This window comes from Rhagoletis pomonella, unplaced genomic scaffold (assembly GCF_013731165.1).
Source record: "Rhagoletis pomonella isolate Grant_MI unplaced genomic scaffold, Rhpom_1.0 Rhpom_scaffold_01343, whole genome shotgun sequence".
Classification (NCBI taxonomy): domain Eukaryota; kingdom Metazoa; phylum Arthropoda; class Insecta; order Diptera; family Tephritidae; genus Rhagoletis; species Rhagoletis pomonella.
In genome coordinates this window covers 1-24584 of record NW_023459898.1, presented here as the reverse complement: position 1 = coordinate 24584, position 24584 = coordinate 1, and the positions used below count along the sequence as shown (strand labels likewise).

General features: G+C 36.0%; 1 protein-coding gene across 1 annotated transcript; it reads left to right on the top strand.

Annotated features, from left to right (window-relative positions):
* Window positions 1-21214: 21214 nt before the first annotated feature.
* Window positions 21215-24058, top strand: LOC118752244 (the record flags this gene model as incomplete). The annotated part of the gene is made up of 4 exons (XM_036487099.1): window positions 21215-21557; window positions 22272-22476; window positions 22552-23466; window positions 23770-24058. Coding segments are annotated over exons 1-4 (1752 nt in total), but the record flags the coding sequence as incomplete, so codon positions are not given.
* Window positions 24059-24584: the final 526 nt, after the last annotated feature.

The following is a 24584-nucleotide window of genomic DNA, read 5'->3' as shown; positions in this document are numbered from 1 at the left end:
TATATTACTTGATTTGGTTTTGTCACACTTAAGAAGTAAACGTCTTGGCTGTTCACCCAACCGGTCTATACTTTTAACCATAATCTAAGATTGTACGCTTAGAAAATACACAAACATAAAGACAAAGTAATAAACAATTGAACTATAAATTTATTTATAGTTTCCGTTCAATCCATTTTTGCTCATTGTCGACTGCAGCCAGGTTTTTTATTGTCAAGCAAGCATTTCGTGGTAATATATTTCAATATCTAGGCAAAAATTTGGAAGTTAGGGGGGCACTTTCAAGCGCTGGATTCTAGTATCTTCGTTTATATATATTGAAACTATAAGTATCTTACAGGGTAACCTAATATTCGCGGCTTGCGTTTTGGTACGCATGCCGTCGAATTTGTTTTTTTTTGCGTCACCCGAAATTGGCTTGCGTGCGTTTGCATTTGATTTCATTGAGCGAAACGTCAAATCAAAATGTCACGCAGAACAAAAATTGGAAATTGAGTTAGCTTCATACGCATGCCGTTCAATTTCGGTTGGTCCCATACAAGTTGCATGTGCATGGGAAATTTTTGACATAAATTGGCGGCGTGCGTGAATATTAGGTTAGCCTGTTATAAAGAGAAGTGTAAAATTTTTTGTATCTAAAACTAATAAAGTTAGAAGGACGAAATTCGGGGTTAACATATTAGTCCTTGACAAATATTTTTGTCAAAAATAAATATTAGAAGTTTCCAAAGGTATTGAAGGATAAAGTTTAATTTTTTAATTAATTTTTTTTTCTATTCTACAGAATTTTTCCTTTTAATTGGTACCCATATTGTTATTCTACAATGCACCGAATCTTTTGAATAATTTTTTTATTCAATCATATTCTAATTTCAAAGTTCTTTAAAAAATCCTGACGTCAGAAGAAAAACTAAAAACGCACTTTTTACTATATTTGGCCCCCAGTTTTGTGAATATATTGATTTTTTCGTGTATAAAATTGACTGTCGCACGGTGTAATATTAGTAGGAGTAGGATAGGATAGTATAACATTATATAATTGGTGACCCCGAAAAGGAGCAACATCTTTAGCAGTGTGGGTGACGATGAACCAAAAAGCACCCGTAGTTGGACGTATCGCAGGCACCCGCAACTATAGCAGAGGAACACGTTCGCGGAACTGATGCTAGCAAAGAATCCGCCAACATAAGAGTAAAGGCTAAAATACAATAACGCGGTGGCAGTGGCAGTGACAGTTTTTAAAATCAGCTGTTACTGCTAATATTGGCAGCCACTACCGCAGCAAACACAATACGGCCTTGTCAGTGGCTGCTGTATTTGACATTCCATTATTTGACATTTTATATTATTTTGTGTGCTGGCGGCAGCTTCACAAAAATTAAATATAAAGTATTACTAAAATTACTAAAATGGTTTCGTTGCTACAAAACGAAATATTACTTTTAGATTTAGGGCAATTGTATTATGTGTACAAAAAGTACAAAACACAAAGAATTTGGACAAGTGAAATATATACTCAAGAAGAGCGGCAAGCTCATGGATTTTTCGAGCAGGCTTATCAAATTATAATAACTTATGATGATTCCTAGTTCCGAAAGACTAATCGGATGGGCGTAAAGTTTTTAAATTTGTTGGCATCGCTGTTGGAGAAAAAGTTAACAAGAACTTCCCGCAGGAAACCTATCGAGCCGGAGTGCCGCTTGGTTTTAACATTAATGTAGGTTTTGATAGTTTTAACAATACTACATTTACATTTGTATATCCTTTTGATAGGTATTTAGCACAAGGTGCAAAGTGGCAAACTATTGCATGGACTTTTCGGATGGGCCTCTCAACTGTGCGCAAAATAGTTTTTGAAACTAGCGAAGCCATTTGGGATGAGTTATGTGCAATTTATTTGCCTCCACCAAATGAATGCGAATGGGAAAGCATAACTTCGGAATTTTATACAAAGACTGGGCTACCACATTGCGTAGGATGCATCGATGGCAAACACATCAGGATTCGATGTCCACCACGCTCTGGCTCGCTCTATTACAACTACAAAAAATATCATAGCATATCAAGAATGATAGAATACAAGATTGCGCATATCAGAGAGGATTTTTCAGAATAACTTTTGTGTGACGTCACACTGGTGCAATTGCGAGAGAGAAATGCCAACACGTGAGCAAGAATGGAAGAAGAAGAAAAAATGTTGCAAGGAAAACGTAAACAAGTTGCACAAGTGTGACGTCATACAAACAACGATTCTGTCAAATTCACTGAGAGAGGAATAGCGGTACCGTGATTGGCGCAACCTCCATTTCTCTCAATCACAATAACTGTTTCACCGCAGTCGATATAGGTGCATATGGCAGTCAGAGCGATGGTGGAATATTGCGAGTCAGCTCTTTTGGCAGTAAAATTATTAATAACACGATAAACTTGCCAAAAAGTGGAATTTTACCTTTTTTACCCTACTTTTTCGTTGGCGACGCTGCTTTCCCACTCTGAAAAAATTTGATGCGACCATACCCAGGAAGATATCTGCAAGAAGATAAAAATAATTTCAACCAAATTCTGTCAAAAGCAAGATGCAGAATAGAGAATACGTTCGTGATAATGACTATGCGGTGACGTGTTTTATGCGATGGTTTATTGTGCCATCCACAAAATTCAGAAAAAATTGTGAAGGCTATAGTGGTTCTCCACAATTACGTAAAACAAAACGTTGTTGAATATTGTCCAAATACGTTGGTAGACCACTATGAAGGTGATGTTCAAGTAGAAGGTCAATGGCGAAACGAAGTCGCCACACTGCCACAAACAAGACTGTTTACTCGTTTCACGGCTCCAAACGACGTTTTCAAAATACGTGATGTCCTAAAGGATTATATCAAAAAATAATTTCTCGTTTGTTTTTGTACTTTGTTAGCATGTTTTTAATTCAATAAAGTACACATGTTTCCCAAGTTAAAGTGTATATTATATGAATAAATAATATTAATTATAATATTAAAACTATAAATTTTTATTAATAATATTAATAATTACTCGTTTGTTTTTGTACTTTGTAAGCATTTTTTTAATTCAATAAAGTACACATATTTCGCAAGTTAAAGTGTATATTATATGAATAAACAATATTAATTATATTATAATTATAAATTTTTATTAATAATATTAATAATTTCTCGTTTGATTTTGTACTTTATCAGCATTTTTTTAATTCAATAAAGTACACATGTTTCACAAGTTAAAGTGTATATTATATGAATAAATAATATTATTTATAATATTAAAATTATAAATTTTTATTAATATTAATAATTTCTCGTTTATTTTTGTACCTTGTAAGCATTTTTTTAATTCAATAAAGTACACATGTTTCACAAGTTAAAGTGTATATTATAAGGCTGTGCAATTATTCGATTACTCGAGCAAGTTGATTAATCAGTTATTCGGTTAATCAATTACTCGAGTAATCAAGATTTGTATCACTCAAAACGATGATTAATCGACTTACTTGAAAAATGATTACTCAAAAAAATTTATTTTTCTCGTTAAAAGAGTTTGCTTTGGAAAATGGTTATTTTCTTGTTTACATTCTGTATATGGAAAAAGTATTTAATTTTAATTTTTGAAAACAGAAACGTTGTTTTCAAAGTATCAAGGAACTTCAAATGCTTTATATGTAAAGAGTACTTTGAAATGTAGATTACTCGTTTTGCTCATAAAACAAATTACTCAAATATTTTTGTTTTTGGTTAATCAAAATCTTGATTACTCGAGTAACTGAACTTTTGAGTAGTCATAATTTCCAATTAATCGAATAATTGAGTTATTTACTTTATGATTAATTAAAACATTGAATAATCAATTAATCGCACAGCCCTAGTATATTATATTGATAAATAATTTCATGTTTGTTTTTGTACTTAGTAAGCATTTTTTACGACGATTTTAAACGACGATATATATAATTCATTCAGTCTTATATTACACTGGCGGTTAAAAGTGAACGAATAGCGTTTTGTTTTTTATATTTACAATGTTTTCTAAGCTATATATCATGCAAAAGTAGGGTATTGATATATTAGACCCAGGTAAAATTGTATTTTTTGGCAAGTTTATCGTGTTATTAATAATTTTACTGCCGAAAGAGCTGGCTCGCAATAATCCACTATCGCTCTGACTGCCATATGCACCTATATCAACTGCGTTGAAACAGTAATTGTGATCACTAGGGAAGACAAAAATGTGCACCAAAAACTTAATTATATGATCATTAAAATGACCCCAAAATGTTAAAAATATGCTTGATATATGCCCAAAAAATGTATTTTATTAAGAGCGGTTACATTGAACTATCATATGTTCTATGATATTTTCCAACGAAAATTTGTTGTCGATTATCGCACAAAAAGTTTTTATACCCGAGCGCACTTGTGCACGAGGGTATATTAATTTTGTTCCCATAACGGTTGTTTGTAACAGCCAAAACGAATCGAGATATATATAGACAAATGTATACATAAATGCTCAGAATGAATAGAGAAGTCGATTAAGCCATGTCTGTCTGTCCGTCCGTCTGTCCGTCTGTCCGTCCGTCCGTGTACACGATAACTCGAGAAAAAATTGAGATATCTCAACGAAATTTGGTATGTGGGTTTCCATTAATCCAAGGTAGGTTGGTGTTAAAAAGTGGGCGAAATCGGACTGTAACCACGCCCACTTTCCTTATAACGGTAATTTCCAGAAATACGAAAACTGCGATAGTTTAGTAACTACTGAAGATAATTCACTCAAAATTGATATTTACAATAACTTTCAGATGAAAAATAAGAACACAATAAATTTTATGGTCAAATGTGTATATCTTGGTAACCGCTGCACCAATTTCTTCCAAACTTGGCACAGTTGCTGGCCTTGATACAATATACTAATTGGCCGAAAATTTAAAAAATCGGACTATAACCACGCCCACATCCCATATAAAGATAATTTAGAGAAATAGAAAATCTTCGATAAATCAGTAAATATTAAAGCAAATTTATTCAAATTGATGCTTGCAACAATTCTTTACCAAGAAATACGTTCATGATAAAATTTTGGAAAATGGGCCCACTTATGATCACATATATGTATCTCGGTAACCGTTCTACCAATTTATGCCAACCTCGGTGTGGTTATTGTGCTTGCCACATAAAAGCAAAACGTTGAAAATTATTGAAATCGGACTAAAATTACGGCTGCTTTTCATATAACCGTAAATTTCAGAAATGCTTAAAACTGCAATATTTCGAAATTTAAGGACGCTAATTTACTCAAAATTGATACACCCCGGCTTACTATCTAGCGGTAGCTTTCGGAAAGGTGAAAAAATACATATATTTAATACTTGCGCCGGGTTTTTAATGTTCGGCTCCGCCCGAACTTAGACTTTCTTACTTGTTGTATATTGAGAATGAACGCTCTATGTCACCACAAGACGTTGTTGGACAATATTTAAAAGATGACAATTCTCCAGGTGAAAACATTGCAATAAATTCATCTGTTGCCTCAGCGTTTTTGCATAAAACATTCGGTATTTCCTGCATACGACTATTTATATCCTGGATTTTTGTTCAAAATTCTATTTAATTTTTGAACGTATTTTTGAGACTCCAATGATTTGACGTCACTATAAATGGACTCCATTATTTGGAAACTTTCATCTAAATTCAATCCTTTTGTTTCTAGCTTGGTAATAACAGCACCAATTTCGTAGAGGTGTGTATGTATGTATGCGAGATCCGTTTTGATTTTTGGATTACTGAAATTTTTCTTTGACAAACTAATCGCCTCGGCATCGTCATCTAGGAAACCGTCTATTACGGTTTTTATTTGATTAAAATTCTCGCTGTAGTAAATTGCTACATTAAGCCAAGCTCCCAACTGAGTTAAACATGTAACAATACTCGTGCCATAAAGCCTATTTATATGAAATGCTATTTATATACATAAATAAAGTTTCAATTTGAAAAATGTTCGTGAAGAAGCGTGCGTGATTAAAAAACTAGGCTTCGCGAGCGTGCGTGAATTTGATTGAAACACGGGCTTAGCGGTAAACTTCACTATTGGAAAACCGTCGAAATATTTTAACGAGTATAGTAAAATTGTTTACTAGAAAATAACGGGACTTTCCGTAGTTAGACAGCTTTTTTTTTGTCAATTCAACAAACCTCGCCAGCAACCCTGGCTATCTACGCAAAGGTATTGCCAGATTTAATTATGCTAAAATTAATTTATTTAATACCAAAATATGCACTTTAATGCATTTTTGCCAAAATATGCCTTTTGTATAAAAATATGCATTTGCATATGTGATATGCATTTGCATATTTTTGTCTTCCCTGGTGATCACAAGCAGCTAATAAAACTATTCCATGATATTTTTTGTAGTTGTAATAGAGCGAGCCAGAGCGTGGTGGACATCCGAAGCTATGCTTTCCCATTTCCCATAATTTTCCGTTAAGCATGACCCATATTTTTATAAAAAATAACCAACCAATTTTAGCTTGCAAAATATTGTGAATATTTAGAAAAGAAATTCTGTACGCAGAGTTTTTCTGGTGGGTGTACATGTGTACACTTGTGATCAGCTAATTAAGTCATCATTTTGATAAATTTTGGCTGTTTTTCTTTTGTTTATTTAATGGTTATTATTTTTCCAAACAAATTATTAAAAATCAACGCGATTCTTTAGCAATTTAAAACTTGCACATTATTACCATTTTTTGCACAAGTAAAAAAATTGCACAATTTATCAAAATGTTGATGACTTAATTAACTGATCACTTTTAACTGATTATTTTTAATTTCAGACCTTTTACTTAAATTGATTTGAAGAAATCAATTAAAAAGTCGGAAATTTTAAGAAAAAGCAATTGCTTAGTTTTTATTCATTGTCAACTTTTTCTCCAACAGCGATGCCAATAAATTGAAAACCTTTACGCTCATCCGAACTCGGAATCATCATTAGTTTTTATAATTTGATAAGCCTGCTCGAAAAATCCATGAGCTTGCCGCTCTTCTTGAGTATATATTTCACTTGTCCAAATTCTTTGTGTTTTGTACTTTTTGTACACATAATACAATTGCCCTAAATCTAAAAGCAGTATGTACTCTTGTAGCAACGAAACCATTTAAGTAATTTTAGTAATACTTAATATTATTTTTTTGCGGAATTCCCGGCAGCACAAAGAACATAAAGTGTCAAATAATGGGCCGTAAGAATAAAAAGTAAGCAATTGCTTTTCCTTAAAATTTTCATAAATTCAACTCGATTTATTCAAATAAATTGAAGTAAAAGGTCTGAGATTTTAAGGAAAAGCAGTTGCTTAGTTTTTATTATACAACCCAATGTAAAGAATAATAAAACGTCTGAGTTTATAAAAAATTAATAAACATTAAACAAATAAAAGAAAAATTGTCAAAATTTCGAGCTTCTATTATTTTGGCCTTGGAGGTATATATACATCGCTCATTTACTAAAAAATTGTCACAAGGAAACAGACCTTTAAACACTTTACCTGGGAAATTCTTTTTTTAGTTTTGACAGCCTTTTAGTAAATGAGCGATATGTAAGGTACATATTACATATTAGGGTACATACAGTATATTTTGCTTTGCTGCCTTTGTGCTTAAGTGCACATTTAAGATACCTAACCCAAAATGCGCATCAGCGGCATTATTTTTAAAATTTATAAGGAAACTGCTCCGATAGGTGCATTCAACATACCTGCACATTAGCGATACCTGCCTCAAAAATTTGCAACTATTATCAATTATCAAAGAAAGTATTACGTTTACCTGCACTGGCCCTACAATTACCTAATTTTACAAGCTTTTATTTATTTTCCTCATGTCGAAGAACAACGAAAATGGCTATCAATTTATGTAGTTATATAGATAATAAGATACCATTCGAAAAAAATTTCGCTTGCATTATTTTCTACGTGATAAGTGCTTCTCCATTATTTGGTTTCATAGGGATTCCGATAACTTCCTCATCAAAGTAGTAAAGAAAATTCGCTTAAGTGCCTTTTCGGTTAGGTGCACAAGTTTTTCGTGCAAAGAAGGATGTACAGCTAAGCAAAATATACTGTATTTAATAGTAAGGTACATATTACATATTAGGGTACTTATTTAATAGTAAGGCACATATTTCATAGTCAGGTTTTACAAATGTTTTACAAAAGATGCTCGATAGAAGTTAAAATACGTACATACAACTTGCATACGTTTTCATGTGTCGTCATGTAGGAGTCGACATAAGAATTTGTAAATCCAAATTATTTGTCAAAGGCACACATACATATCCGCATGCTATGGTGATCCAGCTTAAGATATAAGGAACATATGAGTACATGCTACTTAAATAATAGGGCTGTTCAGGATCTTGTGGAAATGGGCTTGGATTTGCAGTTGGAATTCCATTTGCAAATATTTTGCTTGCTGCCATGGCAACCGTGTGCATTTTATTGTTGTGAATTTACAAATGCAACGAATATGCAAATTCAAGAGCATATGCGCAAGATCCTGAACAGCCCTATTAATTTCATTTTGGACAAGTTGAAGTAAATGATTAAGCAATATGATGAAGCATATAATTAAATATTAATTTCACTTTGGACAAGTTGAAGTATACCCATTTGTAACTGCGATATCTGCGAAACATCCAATTGTGCTTGTAAGGGCGATGCTGTCCAAAAATATTCGAAAAGCAGACTTGCGCTCAACGGATGCTCTAACACTTTTCATGGCGGTAAGCAGCTCACATTCTACAGCATTGCTTTTACTTTTCCGAGGTGCTGCGGTAGCTGGCGTTGAGGAGTTGATGCTGAAATTTAATTACACACATTTTATTAACATGTCTTCATTTCGCACGTTTATTAATACACAGACTTAATACGATATAGGTTTTTGGGGATTTGATCATGCAATACGCTTTATAAGGAAATTATGTATACCACTTTATTATCAAACGTGCGATGTGCTCAAAGTAAAATGGTAACTTACCTCGTGTTCGATGAATCCAGCAAGAATAATAGGCTGTCGTAGTTTTTGTATAACTTGGCGTCTGGCGACAACTGCCCACTAACGGACGCAGCCTCGGTGCTCTTCTTTTTATCCTCCCGATAGAAGCGATCGCGGATGCACTTTCACTTTTTTTCAATACATCAACTGAAAAGAAACGTGAGAGTAAAAGGGATTACTCGCTTTCCTAGGACATACAGGCTGCGTTTGAAATATACGTTAACATATCATCAGGAACGTTCTAAAGTAAAGAATAAGTAAACTAAAAAGTTGATTCCAAACGTTCAGAATGAATTAAGAAATGTAGCCACAATGTTAAAAGGGAGTGTACAAAAGTACATGCTTATATACAGAAGCATAGAGAGCAATGGGGAGTATTCGTAAACTCGCAAGGGAGTACGCACGGAGCATTCGTACGATGCTCCCATATATACATATAGCACAGCCCCACAAAATTATAAATGCTTTCAGCACAACCAGTAACCACTAATTCTCATGATTTTTTTCACAGAATCAAAATCTGACCATCACATTTTTCAATTGGCTTTTGCGGTACGGTTTAGTTATTTGCCCAGTGATTTCGGACTATTATGTTCGAATGGGTGACCCGATCCAAAAAAGTTGACACACACTTGTAGTCAAGGGTCTTCACTTTGTTTCTAAATTTAACTTTATAATTTTCGGTAGCTAATTTATTTATAAACTTGGTCCGAAAGATTAACTTTTTTGTGAATTTCGGAGTGAGTTCTACGCAAACATACTGTGGATGGCGTAGCCGGAGTTGTTGTGATGAAGGTTATTTTATCTTATCGCTGCCGAAGGCCGCCAACAGGGAAAGGTGTTCTGCACAAAAATACTGTTTATAGGGTTTACATTTCCGGTGTCAAAATGTTAATTTTAGACCATTTTCTAGTGGTTCCCCAAGGGTCTGTGGAAGGTTTCGAGGGGTCAGGTGTGACTTTTTACAAAGACTGAGCTGTGCTCTTTCTAGTGGGTTGGATATCAAGACCCATGACCCCTCCCCCTCCGCCCATTAACCCACAAGCAAATAACTAAACATTCCCCTCTATTACATATGTATGTATATATTTTAATAAAAACTGGACGTGAAGTGAAAGGGTCACAATCTACCACTGGCTTACCTAGGACGTTTGCTTCCTATGAAAATTGAAGCCACAAGCGGTCTTTATGCAATTGGTTTTTACAGCCGCCGTGCTTCTTGTCGTAGATGCATGAGTTGTACAAATTCTAATATGCGTTCATCCATCGCACTCCTGTGGAGAAGTATAGAATTAAAATTATAACAGTTGCGTTCCAGATGCTTCACGATTTACAGGTTTTACAGGATTTGCAGGAAAAGCTATTTTCTCCATTAATAAATCTTAAGGTGGTGACCTGGAACAACTTCCTGTAAAAACCTGCAAATCGTGAAGCATCTGGAACGTAACTAATGTATACACTTATACATATATACATACATACATTGTAAGTTAAATAAAAGATTGTGAAAAGTAAGAAACTTACCTATAAAAGGTGCGAAACGCCCACGGAAAACACAAAAATGCCAAAAAATAACGCGACAATTTTACACAAAATTTTATTTGTCAGTGATTATGTCAAATTCGATACTTAAAGTTTGCTGAAATGAAGGCAGTGGCAGTGAATTTAGAATTTGGGCTAAGCTGAGCAATACTGCCAACTGTCACTGCGGTATTGTGTGTCGCTTCATTGCACAGCCCAGTTTCTAAAAAAACAGCTGATTTCTAAGTACTAACACTGCCTTATTGTATTTTGGGCTTAAAGCTACCGCCATGTTGGCACGCAAACCCCAGGTTATGGATCGCACAAATTGAATTCCACTTCATTGCCGCTCGCATCAAAAACGACGCGACAAAGTGCCACACTGTCATAGCCGCTATCGAGAGCAACGTACTGCCACAAATAAGCGACATTATTTTAAACCCGCCAACTAACGATATGTACACTCTGAAATCGTGTATAGTACAGCGATTCGGCGAATTCGAATAAAGACGAATTAAAAAATTGCTGCAAGAACTGAAACTGGGAGACATGCGCCCATCGCAACCGCTTAGGGAGATGCGAAACCTATCCAGAAATGTGATAAACGACTCCGTGCTGAAATCGGTGTGGCTTAATTGACTCTCACCCGACGTAAAATAAATAATTTCCATCAGTTCGGAACCGTTAAACAAAGTCACCTGTTTAGCAGATAAAATCAAGGAGGTCAGGGACGATCTACAATTGCACGCGGTTACGAATGCAGTCAGTGCGGTACCTAACCACCAGTCTGACCGTTTTGATCCAAGTGGATCAAAAGTGATACATTTTCCGATGAATTCTGGAGATATTTTTTTCAATTTTGATACTTTTCCAAATACAAAAGAAAAAATCTGTAAATTTGTATGCATTACAAAACATGTCGTGCAACTGTGGCAAGTTATGTACATCCAAAATTCCATTGTCGTTCACTGAACGAGCCTTTAATGTATTGTGATTCATGGTCGGTCCATGACGAAAAACGTCAAAATGTGAATAAAGGAAGAGTATCAGAGCGTTGCATTTTTTTATTTTCGCTATGTTCAATAACAAAAATTAGGGCTTGGTACTCGGTAACTCGGTGCTCGGTAAGGACCTGGGGCTCTATTCTGTAACTGTGAGAAAATGTAGTGTACACCGAGTGCAAAACTCACAACCAAAAACTCACCGACTAAAATTCAGTGAGTTTGTCGGAAGAGAAGTGTTCACAATTTTGACAGTTAAAACTCATTCTCATACATGCTGAATCGCAAAATGAGAAAGTGTACAAAATTTTGACAGCTAAAACTCATTCTCACTCTTCCTGAATCGCAAAATGAAGAGTGCACACAATTTTCAGTGTACACTTGAAAACTCACAGTTACAGAGTAGAGCCCCTGTTTCCACAGGAAAACACCAATGTCGTGATAACCATGTCACAAAATATATTTCCAATGGATACCGCCTATTTCTCATGGGCTGCAATATATCTCAGCGCTTATTGCTTGATATCTATTGCAGGCAATTTGATAGTTTGACGGCCATATTTTCACTTGAAAGGAAGCGTGCTGGTGGTAACATCAATGAAATATTAATGTTAAATCAAAATAAGAATCTGTTCCCTATTGGATTATGTATGATAACGTTTTAGGAAGTTGTTCAGCAAGTTTTTTTAAGATCTAAATTTTTTTAAACACCGAAATTGAGAGAATGTTGTCTGGCGGCGTTATGCGGCAAATGCTTATACATATCAAGACATCAAAGTGCCCACACACAAAAACTTGCAATCATACTGCTCGTCAAAATGACAGTTGGTAGGCCATCGGTGTTTGCCTGTGGAGTTTTGCGGTAAATTTTCCCAATGTCTTTTGTTTGTGTAAAATTATTTTAGTATCGGTTTACCGGTTACCGAATTATCGTGATGGAAGCTTGATAATTTTTCCAATTTTGAATCCGCCCGCTGCCGAAAGGCATAACGCATTTGAGTAAATAAAATTCCTTCAATTTTTTGTTACAATTGTTTGTTTTTTTTTAGGAAAAAAGCTACGAATCAGCTGTTGATAAACATAGTTCACCAGAGTAAAAGTGTGGCTAAACGTGGCAATGCTAGCTCTTTTTCTACGCATTTTGCTGTCAAAATGCGAAATCGAAAGTCTACTTTCCCGTGTAAACAGTCAGAAAGTCCTTTTTGCAGATTTGCAGAAATCACTTTCGGCAATAAAAATTGCAAGGTGTAAGTGCAACTGAAATTACGCAAATCGCTTTGGGGAAATAATTTCAACTTCCTCGTGCAATAAATGTTAAATTGTTTTGGAAAATGGGTTTTCATAAAAATTATTGGTTTTATTCCATATTGATGCTTTGATACTTAAATGAAAAAAGTGATACATATTGATACATTTTAATTCTCTTTTGCTGCTACAATTTTTCACAAGCCTGCGGTCACACTGCTAACCACACTTTAGCACAGCAAATCGAACCACTTTCGGAAGAGATTACGACTCTAAAATCGCGTGTATCGTCACAGTTACGCAACCGCAACAGGAGTTCGTCATGCAGCAGACCACGAACTAGGGATGCGTATCGCCAATGAAAATTCTGTATATCGGTATCGCGATATTCTAAATTCACAATATCCGATACCAATATATTTACTAAAATAATATCGATATATTGAATATCGGAAATATCGAAAACGAAATGGTTAAAAAAGAAATTTTTTTTGCGCACCACGTATTATTGTAAGGCGAGTAAGCATAAATTCAAATAACGAAGTTACTTTGGATAAGATGCACTTTAATTGGGGTATTCACAACGGTGTCGTAAAAGTCGTATTGTTGTATGTCGTAAACTTTAAACCCCTAAAAAATATATTAAGGTGGTTCGCAAGGTACCATCAACGTCATATTATGAATTATTGTAGTGTTAAAAAATAGCGGGTTGTCGTTTCAAGTTCTCTAAACATTTATTTAAGCTTTCAAAGTTTACGACATACAAAAATACTACACTTACGACAGCGTTGTGAATCCCTCAAATGAGTTTGAAAAAATAGTAACCAGAGTTCTGCAACTTTGATTTACCCCTCTTCACAAGCATGGCTAGCACTTTCAAAGAGACACACCTTTTTATACGTATATATATTTCTAAACGTGAAGTACAAATAGTACCGTTCAATGGGTTTCCAGATGACCTCAAAAAACATAATTTTTAAGTTTTTGTTCGGCATCATGAGGATCAATTGAATCTGCTAAAGCCTAAAATGCCATACAGCAGCTCTGGTTTGTCTTGGTTAGCTAATATTATTTTTGTGCAAGAAGTATTTTGTCTTTGCTGTAGATTTTCTTGAAGAAATAAATTTACGAGCATTTATTTATTGAGAATTCCAAAGTGATTTAAGAAATTTTGCTATTTTTATGAATTCTTGTTCTTCATGGTAACTATGCCAAAAGCTGTTTTGCGAGAACGAACACATTTTCCAACTATGTACTCAATTTTATTTTCAGTTCAGAAGCCTAGAGGACGTGGAGAAAAGTTTCCGATATTACAAATATCGAAACAAAATATTGTAGCGATATCGTATCGCAACACCTGATATCGATATAAATTAACCGATATGTTGAACAACGATATTGATATATTGAATATCGTATCGGTATCGTGCATCCCTACCACGAACGCCCCAGTCGACTGCACAAGCATGCTGGAACAATTTTAAGTTTGGCGAAAACGCAAAAAGTGCCGCCTTCCGTGTACCAAGCAGTGTTGATATTTGAAATTTTTAAGTTGTACTACATTAATGAACAAAGTGTAACCTTTTGAGCTTAATTGTACTTTTAATCATTTCCGTCAATACCATTACCTCCCTTTTCCCCGTAAAAAAAACTTTTTTTCTACTGCAGTGTGTTTATTGTTCAATTAAGTTTGACTTAAATATACACAGATATAAAATCTTAAATTACATAACTACACCCGCAACAAAATTATACGGTGGCCCGGTTTGAGCTATTAACTTTTTTCTCAAATTATTTTAAATCATTTTTTATAAAAGTGTAGTTCATTGGGCCTTATGAATAAAACTTAGCAATTGCTTTTTCTTAAAGTTTCCGACCTTTTAGGTAGTTAAATTTATAGAAGAAATTTTCAATCTTTGAAATTTGGATTTATTTGTATGAGTTTTTTTATACAATGAGCTACACTTTTATAAAACAAAAAAAAAATAAAAATAAAAATTTAAAAACAGAAAATTAATAGCACAAACAGGATAACCGTATAATTTTGTCTTGGGATACATCCGCATGTTGTTATGGTACGCATACATTAGGAGCAGTAGTGAATGCAGGCGGCATGACACAATGAGGTGCACTGTGGCTAGTCATGTCGGCTGGGCTGGGTTCTTGCATTCACTCCTGTTTCCTGCGCCATAGCAGAGAAACGTCACGCCTTGTCAAATGTCGTTAACGGACGGACACGCAACAAAATATTCAAAAATTCAAAAAAAAAAAAACTGTTAACAACACCAAAAAAAAGGCTGGAAAAAGAAAGCGTTAAATTTAAATATTCAAAATAAACTAACTGAAAAGCAAAAGAACCCAAAAAAAAATCAAAACTAAATCTCTGAAATAAAAGAAAATGAACAAAATGAACAGAAACCTAAGGCCGAATATAAGGGCGTCATCGGTGGTGGACCCTCTTCCATGGCTATCAGCGCACCCTAGCTTGATTTATTACGAATGACATTATTTATTTTTTTAAAATTTAAATTGTCTTGTCATAATTCCTAAATTTAACTTTATTCACTTCCACTCCTTTGGTTTAAATTTTATTCCATTCTGTTTCCCTTTGTTAGTCTAAATTTTTATTTCGAATGTATACCTATCTGCACACATATATGTATGTAAATGCATGTGGAAATGTGCATATATGTATTTACACATATATATATAGGATATACCAGGGGTGTTTTAAACAAGGTGTGATTGACAACTCAGGTAGACCCTCTTTCAAGGAACTATTATACAAAAAAAAAGATAGAAACCAGTGATTCAAAATTCATAGAAAGTTTTCAATTTGACTTTTAGTATGGTTCGGCTGAGAGCAATGTCCAGTTCAATCACATTTTACTGAATACATCTGGGTATATACAGATAAAAATTACTATTAACTTTCCTCTAACTTTTCTTTCGGTTACATTTAATTTTTAGCTTTGTTTTGATTTCTTAGTTTTCTTTCAAAAATTTTAATTTTAAAATTTCTTGTTTCTTTTTTTTGCATCTTTATAGTTTACCGCTTACTTTCTAAGTTAAAAAAAAAATGTGTGAGGCACTGCTGTTGTTGTTGTAGTTGTTGCTGGTGTTGTTGTTGGTTGTTATCGCTGGTAGTTGTAATAGCTGGAGGTTGTTAGAGCTGGTGGTTGTTAGAGCTGATGGTTGCAGCAGGCCAGTGGTATGGGCCCTGCTGTTGTTGTTCTCGTTGCAGCAGGCCGGTGGTATGAGCCCCATGAACCAACGACTACAGATCACGTAGCGTTTTTGATGTTTTTTGGTTCTGTTTACATCGTCTTCTACCTCTTCGTAGTGATATTTTAGCGATTTCATGTGTTTTCTGCAGCGATTTTAATTATAAATTTTGATTTATTACAAATTCATGATGTAATATGAAGTCCTTTGTGATTGGAACAAGTTTGCGCGTCTGTTTGATTTGCCAAGAGGCTTAAATTTGCGTGAAAAGTGCGTGCACATTTGTGGCATTGAAAAATCGACCGGTGCCGATAATATGCGATTGTAAAACACTCTCAATCATTAAAACTTTTGTACTTTTTTTGCTAATTGTCATCAAGTTTCACTTTTTATATTTTGTAATAAATACCAATATAATCGCCCTCAATCACCGCGCCTTTTTCGTTTTCTTTGTTTGTTTTCATTTTTAATGTTTATAAAGTTAGCGAAACAACATCAAGCAAAAAATGTCGCATGTACCCATGAATTTGCCGTTTTTTTGCCGTTAATTAGTTGTGGAAAAAATAATTTTGTCGCTCTGGTATTTTTTTAGATATAAGGTGTTTTGCTAACTTTATATAAAGTTAGCGAAGCACCCCTCCAAACTCAAAGACAAACAACTAGACTTTATGTCAAAATTTTCCGTTTTTTGCCGTTCTAAGATGAGCTAGTTACTTTTGAAAAAAATATTTTTTTTTAAATAAAAAAATAATATTTTTTGCAATTTTTTTTTTAATGTTCAATAATTTTGAGAAGAAAAGGATAATAATATAATAGAAAAGCAAACCCGGTTTCTTTATGTACCACTTTGAAATTTAAACAAACAATAATCACCATTGTAAAAATCAAAAAATTAAGAAGCTTTCTTATCACAATCAAACACACAATTACAAACAATTAAACAAAAAAAAATTAAACGACAAAATCAAAAACAGTTTTAGTGCACAAAACAAGCCAAACGGCAAATTATGTCACAAAAAAATTAATTTTTTTTATTATTTTTAACCAATTTTTAAACCGCTTTCCAAGACCCTATTTTTTTAATAAGGCTGTTTAAACAAAAACAAATTTAACGACAAAATCAAAAACAGTTTTAGTGCACAAAACAAGCCAAAAGGAAAATTATGTCACAAAAAAATTTATTGTTTTTATTATTTTTACCAATTTTTAAATCGCTTTCCAAGTCTCTATTTTTTTAAATAAGGCTGTTAAAAAAAAACATGTTGAAGCAGACGACTAATCTAAGAAACTGAATACCTAAAATGAAATGTAAATAAATGACATGTAATTAAACATGAATTTAAATAGAGAAATAATTATATATACTTACCTAAATGCCTAAATAAGATTTACCTTATACTTACCTTACATTTTACTATTACTAACCTTATAATTACTTTCTACTTGCCTTGTTTTCCCTTTAAATGAAATTCGAGTTTACTTACCAATTTACCTACCTTTAGTTTTTAGCACCACCCTAATGTAAGTAAATACATGGTTACAGTATTCTAATGTACCTATGTGCATGCGGTGTGTGTATGCCTACTGCAAGCACGGCTTTGTCCACGCTCTCTGGTACACATGCACACATACGTATGTTCATAGGTGCAGGCGAAGAGCTTACCGTTTTAATGTTGGAATTTGGAAGTTTAGGTAACTGCAAATTAGATGTAAGAAGAAATATTATAAAAGGAAGAAAATGAGAAATTAAAATTACAGTCTATGAGTAATCGATGCAATCGGCGGAGTTTTTCTTTTATGCGGATATTTAAGCGACAGGCAATGTTTTAAACAGTTAATTTGTGCTCCCCTAAATAAAAAATTACACTTAGTGAAAGTGAAGCTTTATTGCTAAAAAACATTAGCAATTTTTTCATGGCGCCCAACGTGGGGCATAGTGCAAATTAAAAATTAAATACATTATTAAAACTTATTAAAAAGTGCAAGTGAGTGCTTATATAAAAAACTAAAAATTACTTTTCAAATAAAATTTTGAAAAAGGTTAAGTTCAAAATTTAAAACTAAACTGCAATTGTATTAAAATACAATCAAATAAATATTTTATGATATAAATACATATATCAAAAAACAACAAAGATTTAAGTAAATTTATTGAAACAATTAATTGCCTGTCGCGGTCGTGTGTGCAAAAACAAAATACATACATAAATTGATAGTGCAGTGCAGTGGCTGAAAATAAACAAAAGCTTAAAATTTTAAAGTGTACCTGTTTTAAAAAATTGTTGAAACAAACCAAATAAAAAAGATTATAGATTGATCTAAAAGTTTAAAAATAATACAATAAATAAAACAGTGTTTAAAACTAAAATTAAAAAATACATAAAAGAGAGTTATTAAGTTTTTTAATAATAGTGCAAATAGCAAAATTTACCTGCGCTCCTAGCTACACACCAAGCGTTCGTATATACAGTGGCGCACAAAACTATAGCAGTGTGAAACCTGAAAATAAAAATTTAAATTATTTGAATAAAGAGGTACTTACCCAAAATACTTTAAAAAAAAAAAAATAAAAAATTTAAAGAGGTTAACTTACCCACAAGTGCGTTACTCAATATATTTTTAAAACAAGCAAAAGTTTGATACTTACTCGCAAAAGGCGCTAAGTACAAAAAAAAGCAATTTGCGCTAGAAACTGTGCTGCACACACACACACACATACACAAAAATACTGCTGCTGATTAGCCAGTGCCGTTTTCTGCTCAATATCGTTGCTGTAATTAAGGATTGTACAAAGTTTTCGCCAAGGAATGAAGTCCAGCTGTTTACTGTGCAAAAAGGGAAGTTGAAGCTGGAAACGACCCAGTCCATACAGAACAGGTATTGAGTGCTAACAATTAAAAGCTGTTGAGGTTGTTGTTTTTTGTTAAATTGCTGCAAAGATCACCCAACAAGCTTTAATTTTTGGCATCTCTTGTATTCACTTTGAAATTAAATTGTTTGTTTATACAAATTTCGTGAAACAAGATTTCGGGATTGTTTAGTGAAAACTACCTCGTACAATTTCCGACAAGGCTCCGATTACCAAAACTGTCAAATATTTTTCGAAAGCTATACTGCTTTAATTGTTTGGGAAAATCGTTGACCATATTTTTTGCTCACGGTTAGGTCTTAAAAAACTTTCGACATCGCGTCTAGTTTTCCCAATTAAGGGATTATAAGCTTTTATCTCTTGATTTGCGCCTTTTTTTCGATAGTTCTGGTGAAGTTTCAGCGATTTTTTTTCTTTTTCGTATTGCCACGTTGAAAACTTCCAGACTATAATTTTGTACCAAGTTACTGTGCATAGCGAATCAAGATGAGTAAAAGTCAGCCAGGCCAGGTGGAAGACGCTACTTCCTTAAAAAGACAAAGGACAATTTTAAAAAGAAGCATAGCTAGAATTAAAACGGGAATTCATGATAAGTCACTCTCATCAGACCCGTCGGAAGTTGAGTGTCGACACGAAATGCTGAATAGTTACAGCGAAAAGCTTCTAGCGTGTCAGTCCGAAATAGAAGAGATCGATGAAGATGATGAGCCTTGAAGATTTAATTGTTGGAACCAAGGCAATGTTAAAATCCATATTATCAGAGAACAACAAGCACAAAGCTTCTGACACCTCCTTCACAGCGCCTCACAGCTCACGACTTCCGAAAATGTCGCTGCCCAAGTTTCGAGGGCAGTATTCGGAGTTTAAAAATTTCATGAGTTTGTTTGAGAGCCTCGTTCATAACAACCCTGCGCTTTCAGACATTGAAAAATTCACACATTTAGTTTCGTGTTTGTCTGGTGAAGCCTTGGGAACGGTGAAGGCCTTCCAAATGACGGAAGAAAATTACCCGAAGGCGTTGCCAAGCCTGAAAAAGGTATATGATAATAAATGTCTCATATTTTCGAATACAGTTGCGAAACTGTTTGAGTTGCCGAAAATACAAAAGGCATCGTCGCTTTCGCTGCGGTCAATGATCGACTGTATATGACTCCTTGTTGTCTTTGGGTGATGATAAAAATATTTCAAATGCAATGTTGATACATTTGGTAATGTCGAAGGTTGATCCCACTACGCGGTCAAAATGGGAGGAGCAACTTGACTACGACAAGCTTCCGCTGTGGAGTGAGTGTGAAGCGGCTCTCAATAAGAGATACCAGCACCTCTCATCTGAAGGAGCGTCGACATCGTCAAAATCGCACGACACCCAAAGGCAAAGCAACAAGAGTGCTGAAAAGCCAAAATCTTCTTTTGTGGCTGCGAAAGCTAAGCCAACTACTTGTTTCCACTGCAACTCCAAAGACCACTTTCTAACCACCTGCCCTAAATTTAAAACTCTCTCTCCTCAGCAGAGATTCGAATTCGCGAAATCGGTCCCATTGTGTATAAATTGCTTACGCAAGGGACATACGGTTTCTAAATGCAAATTAGAACGGTGTCGAGTTTGTAACCGGTCACATCACACCATGTTACACCAATACCCGATATCGTTCGAAACAACACCACAACCTTCGACCTCACAAACTATGCACACAGTGAGCGTGCCTGATCGCGTCATGTTAGCGACAGCGGTGGTCAAGGTAAAAACTTGCTCCGGTGATTATGTGTTAGCTCGTGCGTTACTTGACTCAGGGTCTCAAGTAAATTTCATGACTTAAGAGCTGGCACAAAGGCTGCGAATTCGGCGAGAGAAGGCGACATTAGATGTCATCGGGATTGGTAATGCCACCCAAAAGGTTCGGTCAAAAGTTAGTGCAGTCATAAAATCCCGAGTTAACAACTTCGAGTTTCTCGCAGATTTTTGGGTAATGGGAGCGATTTCGGCAAATCACCCAGATCGGGCTGTTGACACCACAGGTTGGAAAATTCCAGCTAATATTGAATTAGCTGATCCGGGGTTCTATAAGTCCTCGATCTTTTGTTGGGAGCCGAAACATTTTTCGATCTTCTGTCGGTTGGGCAAATTAAAACTGATCCAAGGTTCCCAACACTGCAAAAAACACTTTTGGGTTGGGTTATTTCAGGCAAATACGTCTCCCACCAAAGTGAGCATTCTCAAGCTAGCAGTGCCTTATGCAAAGCTGAAGATGATTCTGAAGCAATTGATGAAATTGTCCAAGGGTTCTGGGCAATGGAAGAAATCCCTTCAGAATCACAAGCTACAAAGTTCACTGCCGAACAAAGGGAATGCGAGGAATACTTCGTTAAGACTACTGAAGTCTTACCGTCGGGACGGCTTCAAGTAAGATTGCCGTTCAAAACTGACCAAAATGCGTTGGGTCAGTCATTTGAAACCGCAGCTCGGCGGTTTCAGGCGCTGGAGAGACGTACGTTGAAAGATCCAGAACCTCGTCAAATGTATCTGGACTTCATGGAAGAGTACTTGGCATTGGGCCACATGAGCCCCACTGATAATAAAATCTCGAGTGAAGCCCACTATTTCATTCCGCATCAGTGTGTCTTAAGACCACAAAGTACGTCGACGAAACTCCGCGTTGTTTTCGATGCGTCGAGTCGGACGTCAACACAAATTGCGTTGAATGACATTTTGATGGTTGGACCGACCATTCAAGAAGAACTTTTTTCGACGCTACTTCGCTTTCGAATGCATAAGTATGCTATTACGGCGGACATCACTAAGATGTATCGCCAAGTTCTTGTAAATGAAAATGATAGAAATTTTCAATTAATAGTGTGGAGAAAGCATCCATCCGAGCCTCTGCAAATTTTTCTTTTAAACACCGTGACCTATGGCACTGCGCCAGCTCCATTTCTCGCAACACGGTGTTTGCAGATGCTAAGTGATGTGAATGCACAAAAATATCCACTCGGTGCCAAAGTAATAAGTACCGATTTTTACGTTGATGATCTGTTAACCGGATCTGAAGATTTTGAATCCCTCGACAGAGTTCGCTGTGAGGTAACTGACATTCTAAAGTCGGCAGGATTCCAGCTAGCTAAGTGGTTCTCTAACCACCCAAGTTTTTTCGATAGTCAGAGTCTGGAAAAATCGTTAAGTTTCAACGATTCAGACTCCACTAAAACGCTGGGAATCCACTGGTCGCCAAAAGACGACTTATTTCGGTTTAGACTGGATGATACATTTGATGAGTTACGAGCTACAAAACGAAATATTTTATCGGTATCTGCCCGACTCTTTGATCCTCTTGGTTTGCTGGCCCCACTAGTGACCTCAGCTAAAATCTTATTGCAAGAGTCGTGGATTAAGAAACTAGATTGGGATGAGTCCATTCCGTTGTATCTCAACAGCAGTTGGCAGAATTTTAAAGCGAATTTGTTGCAGTTGCCTTCAATCAGCATTCCTCGGTTCATTTATACTGAGTCGAGTGCTAATTGTCAAATACACGGCTTCGCCGACGCCTCAATAAGGGCGTATGGGTGTTGTATTTACATTCGAAGCCAATTCGCTAATGATGTTAAATGCATTCTGCTAACTGCAAAATCCAGGGTTGCTCCGCTGAAGACTAAGTCTCTTCCTCGTTTAGAGCTCCTGGTAGCGCATCTTTTGGCCAAGTTATGGTCACGCATTGCGCCAATGTTGAATCGACCTATTGACAGCATAACATTCTGGACAGACTCCGAAATAGTTTTGCATTGGATAAAAACACATCCATCAACGTTGCAAACTTTCGTTGCAAATAGAGTGTCCGAGATTCAAGAGTTGACTCAAAGTGCTTCGTGGCGTCATGTGCCAACTAAACAAAATCCTGCGGATCAAGTGTCTCGGGGTTGTAGCGTGGATGAAAAACAGAACTCAATATGGTTTTCTGGCCCACAGTTCCTCTTAGAAGACCCCGCAAGTTGGCCAATAAATACCCATTGCGAATTAACGCCTGAAGAACAAGCACTGGAAAAGAAGAAAAACGCCAGCGCCTTGGTAGCAGTGAGTGACAACCGTAATCCACTCTTAACTGTGATTGAAAAATATTCCTCGCACAAAAAATTATTACGAGTTTTTGCCTATATTCTGCGATGGGTCTTAAAGGTGAGAGATCGATCCACCAAATATGATCCAACACCATCGGCACAAGAGTTGCAATTAAGGTTCTTAAAAATTGTTCAAATAGTCCAATTTAAGGAATATAGCCAAGAAATTACCAAATTCTCAAAAAATCTTCCACTACCGTCGAGCTTGCAAAAGTTGAATCAATTTTTGCATGAGTATTCAGAAAAGTCCTTGTCGTTGAAATTGTTACGAGTAGGCGGTCGTTTATTAAATGTGCCTATCCCGTACGATGCCAAATTTCCTCTATTATTGAGTAAAAATTCGCAGTTCGTGAATTCGTATATACGGTTCCTACATTTGCGCAACCACCATGCAGGTGCGAAAGCATTGGTTGCAATTTTACGTGAAAAAATTTGGTTAGTCAATGCTCGAGAAGCATGTAGTCGAACCGTGCGAAACTGCATACATTGCTTTCATTATAAGCCAAAATTGAAAAGCCAAATTATGGACAATTTACCAGCCGATAGGCTGCGTGCTCTACGACCTTTTATGGTTTGTGGGGTAGATTTTTGCGGTCCAATTTACGTCACACAAAGGATACGGGGTCGCCCCCCGGTGAAAATGTACATTGCGGTCTTTGTGTGTTTTACCTCAAAAGCTGTCCATTTAGAACTTGTATCTGATTTAAGTTCTGATAAATTTATTCTCGCCCTTAAAAGGTTCGTTGGACGCCGGGCAATACCAGTGACGATTCACTGCGACAACGCGACGAATTTCGTAGGAGCCGATCTGAAGCTCAAGGAACTGAAGGAAGCGTTTCTGAGTCAGAAGGAGGAGGTAACCCAATACGCAGCGGACGAAGGGTTCAAGTTCACCTTTATACCTTCCAGGGCTCCCCACTTCGGCGGGTTATGGGAGGCCGCAGTGAAGTCGGTGAAGCACCTGCTCGTACGAGCCGTAGGCAACGCGAGTCTCACCGCCGAAGAAATAGAAACGCTGCTCGTCGAGGTAGAGGCCGTGCTCAACTCGCGCCCAATCGCTCCACTCAGCCAAGACCCGAACGACGGCGAGGCTCTAACTCCGGCGCACTTGTTGATCGGTTGCCGGCTCAGGGCAATGCCAGAGGAAACGGCACTCCCGGAACCCAGCACGCGCTACTCCGACAGATGGCAGCATGTCTGCTCAATCAAGCGTCGGTTTTGGCAAACGTGGTCCAGGAGTTACCTCCTGAGCTTGCAGGAGCGCAACAAATGGCAGCACCCACAGCCCAACGTAGAGGTAGGAGAGCTCGTCGTCGTTCACGAAGACAACGCCCCGCCCCAGCAATGGATCCTAGGCCGAGTGACAGGTACGATCGCCGGCCAGGACGGTAAGGTGAGAGTGGCCGACGTACAAACCAGAACCGGAACAATTAGGCGTCCGATACACAAGCTTGCCGTGTTACAATTAAACGACAGTTGAAGAATGCAGATTCGTTCAAGGTGGCCGGTGTTGAAGCAGACGACTAATCTAAGAAACTGAATACCTAAAATGA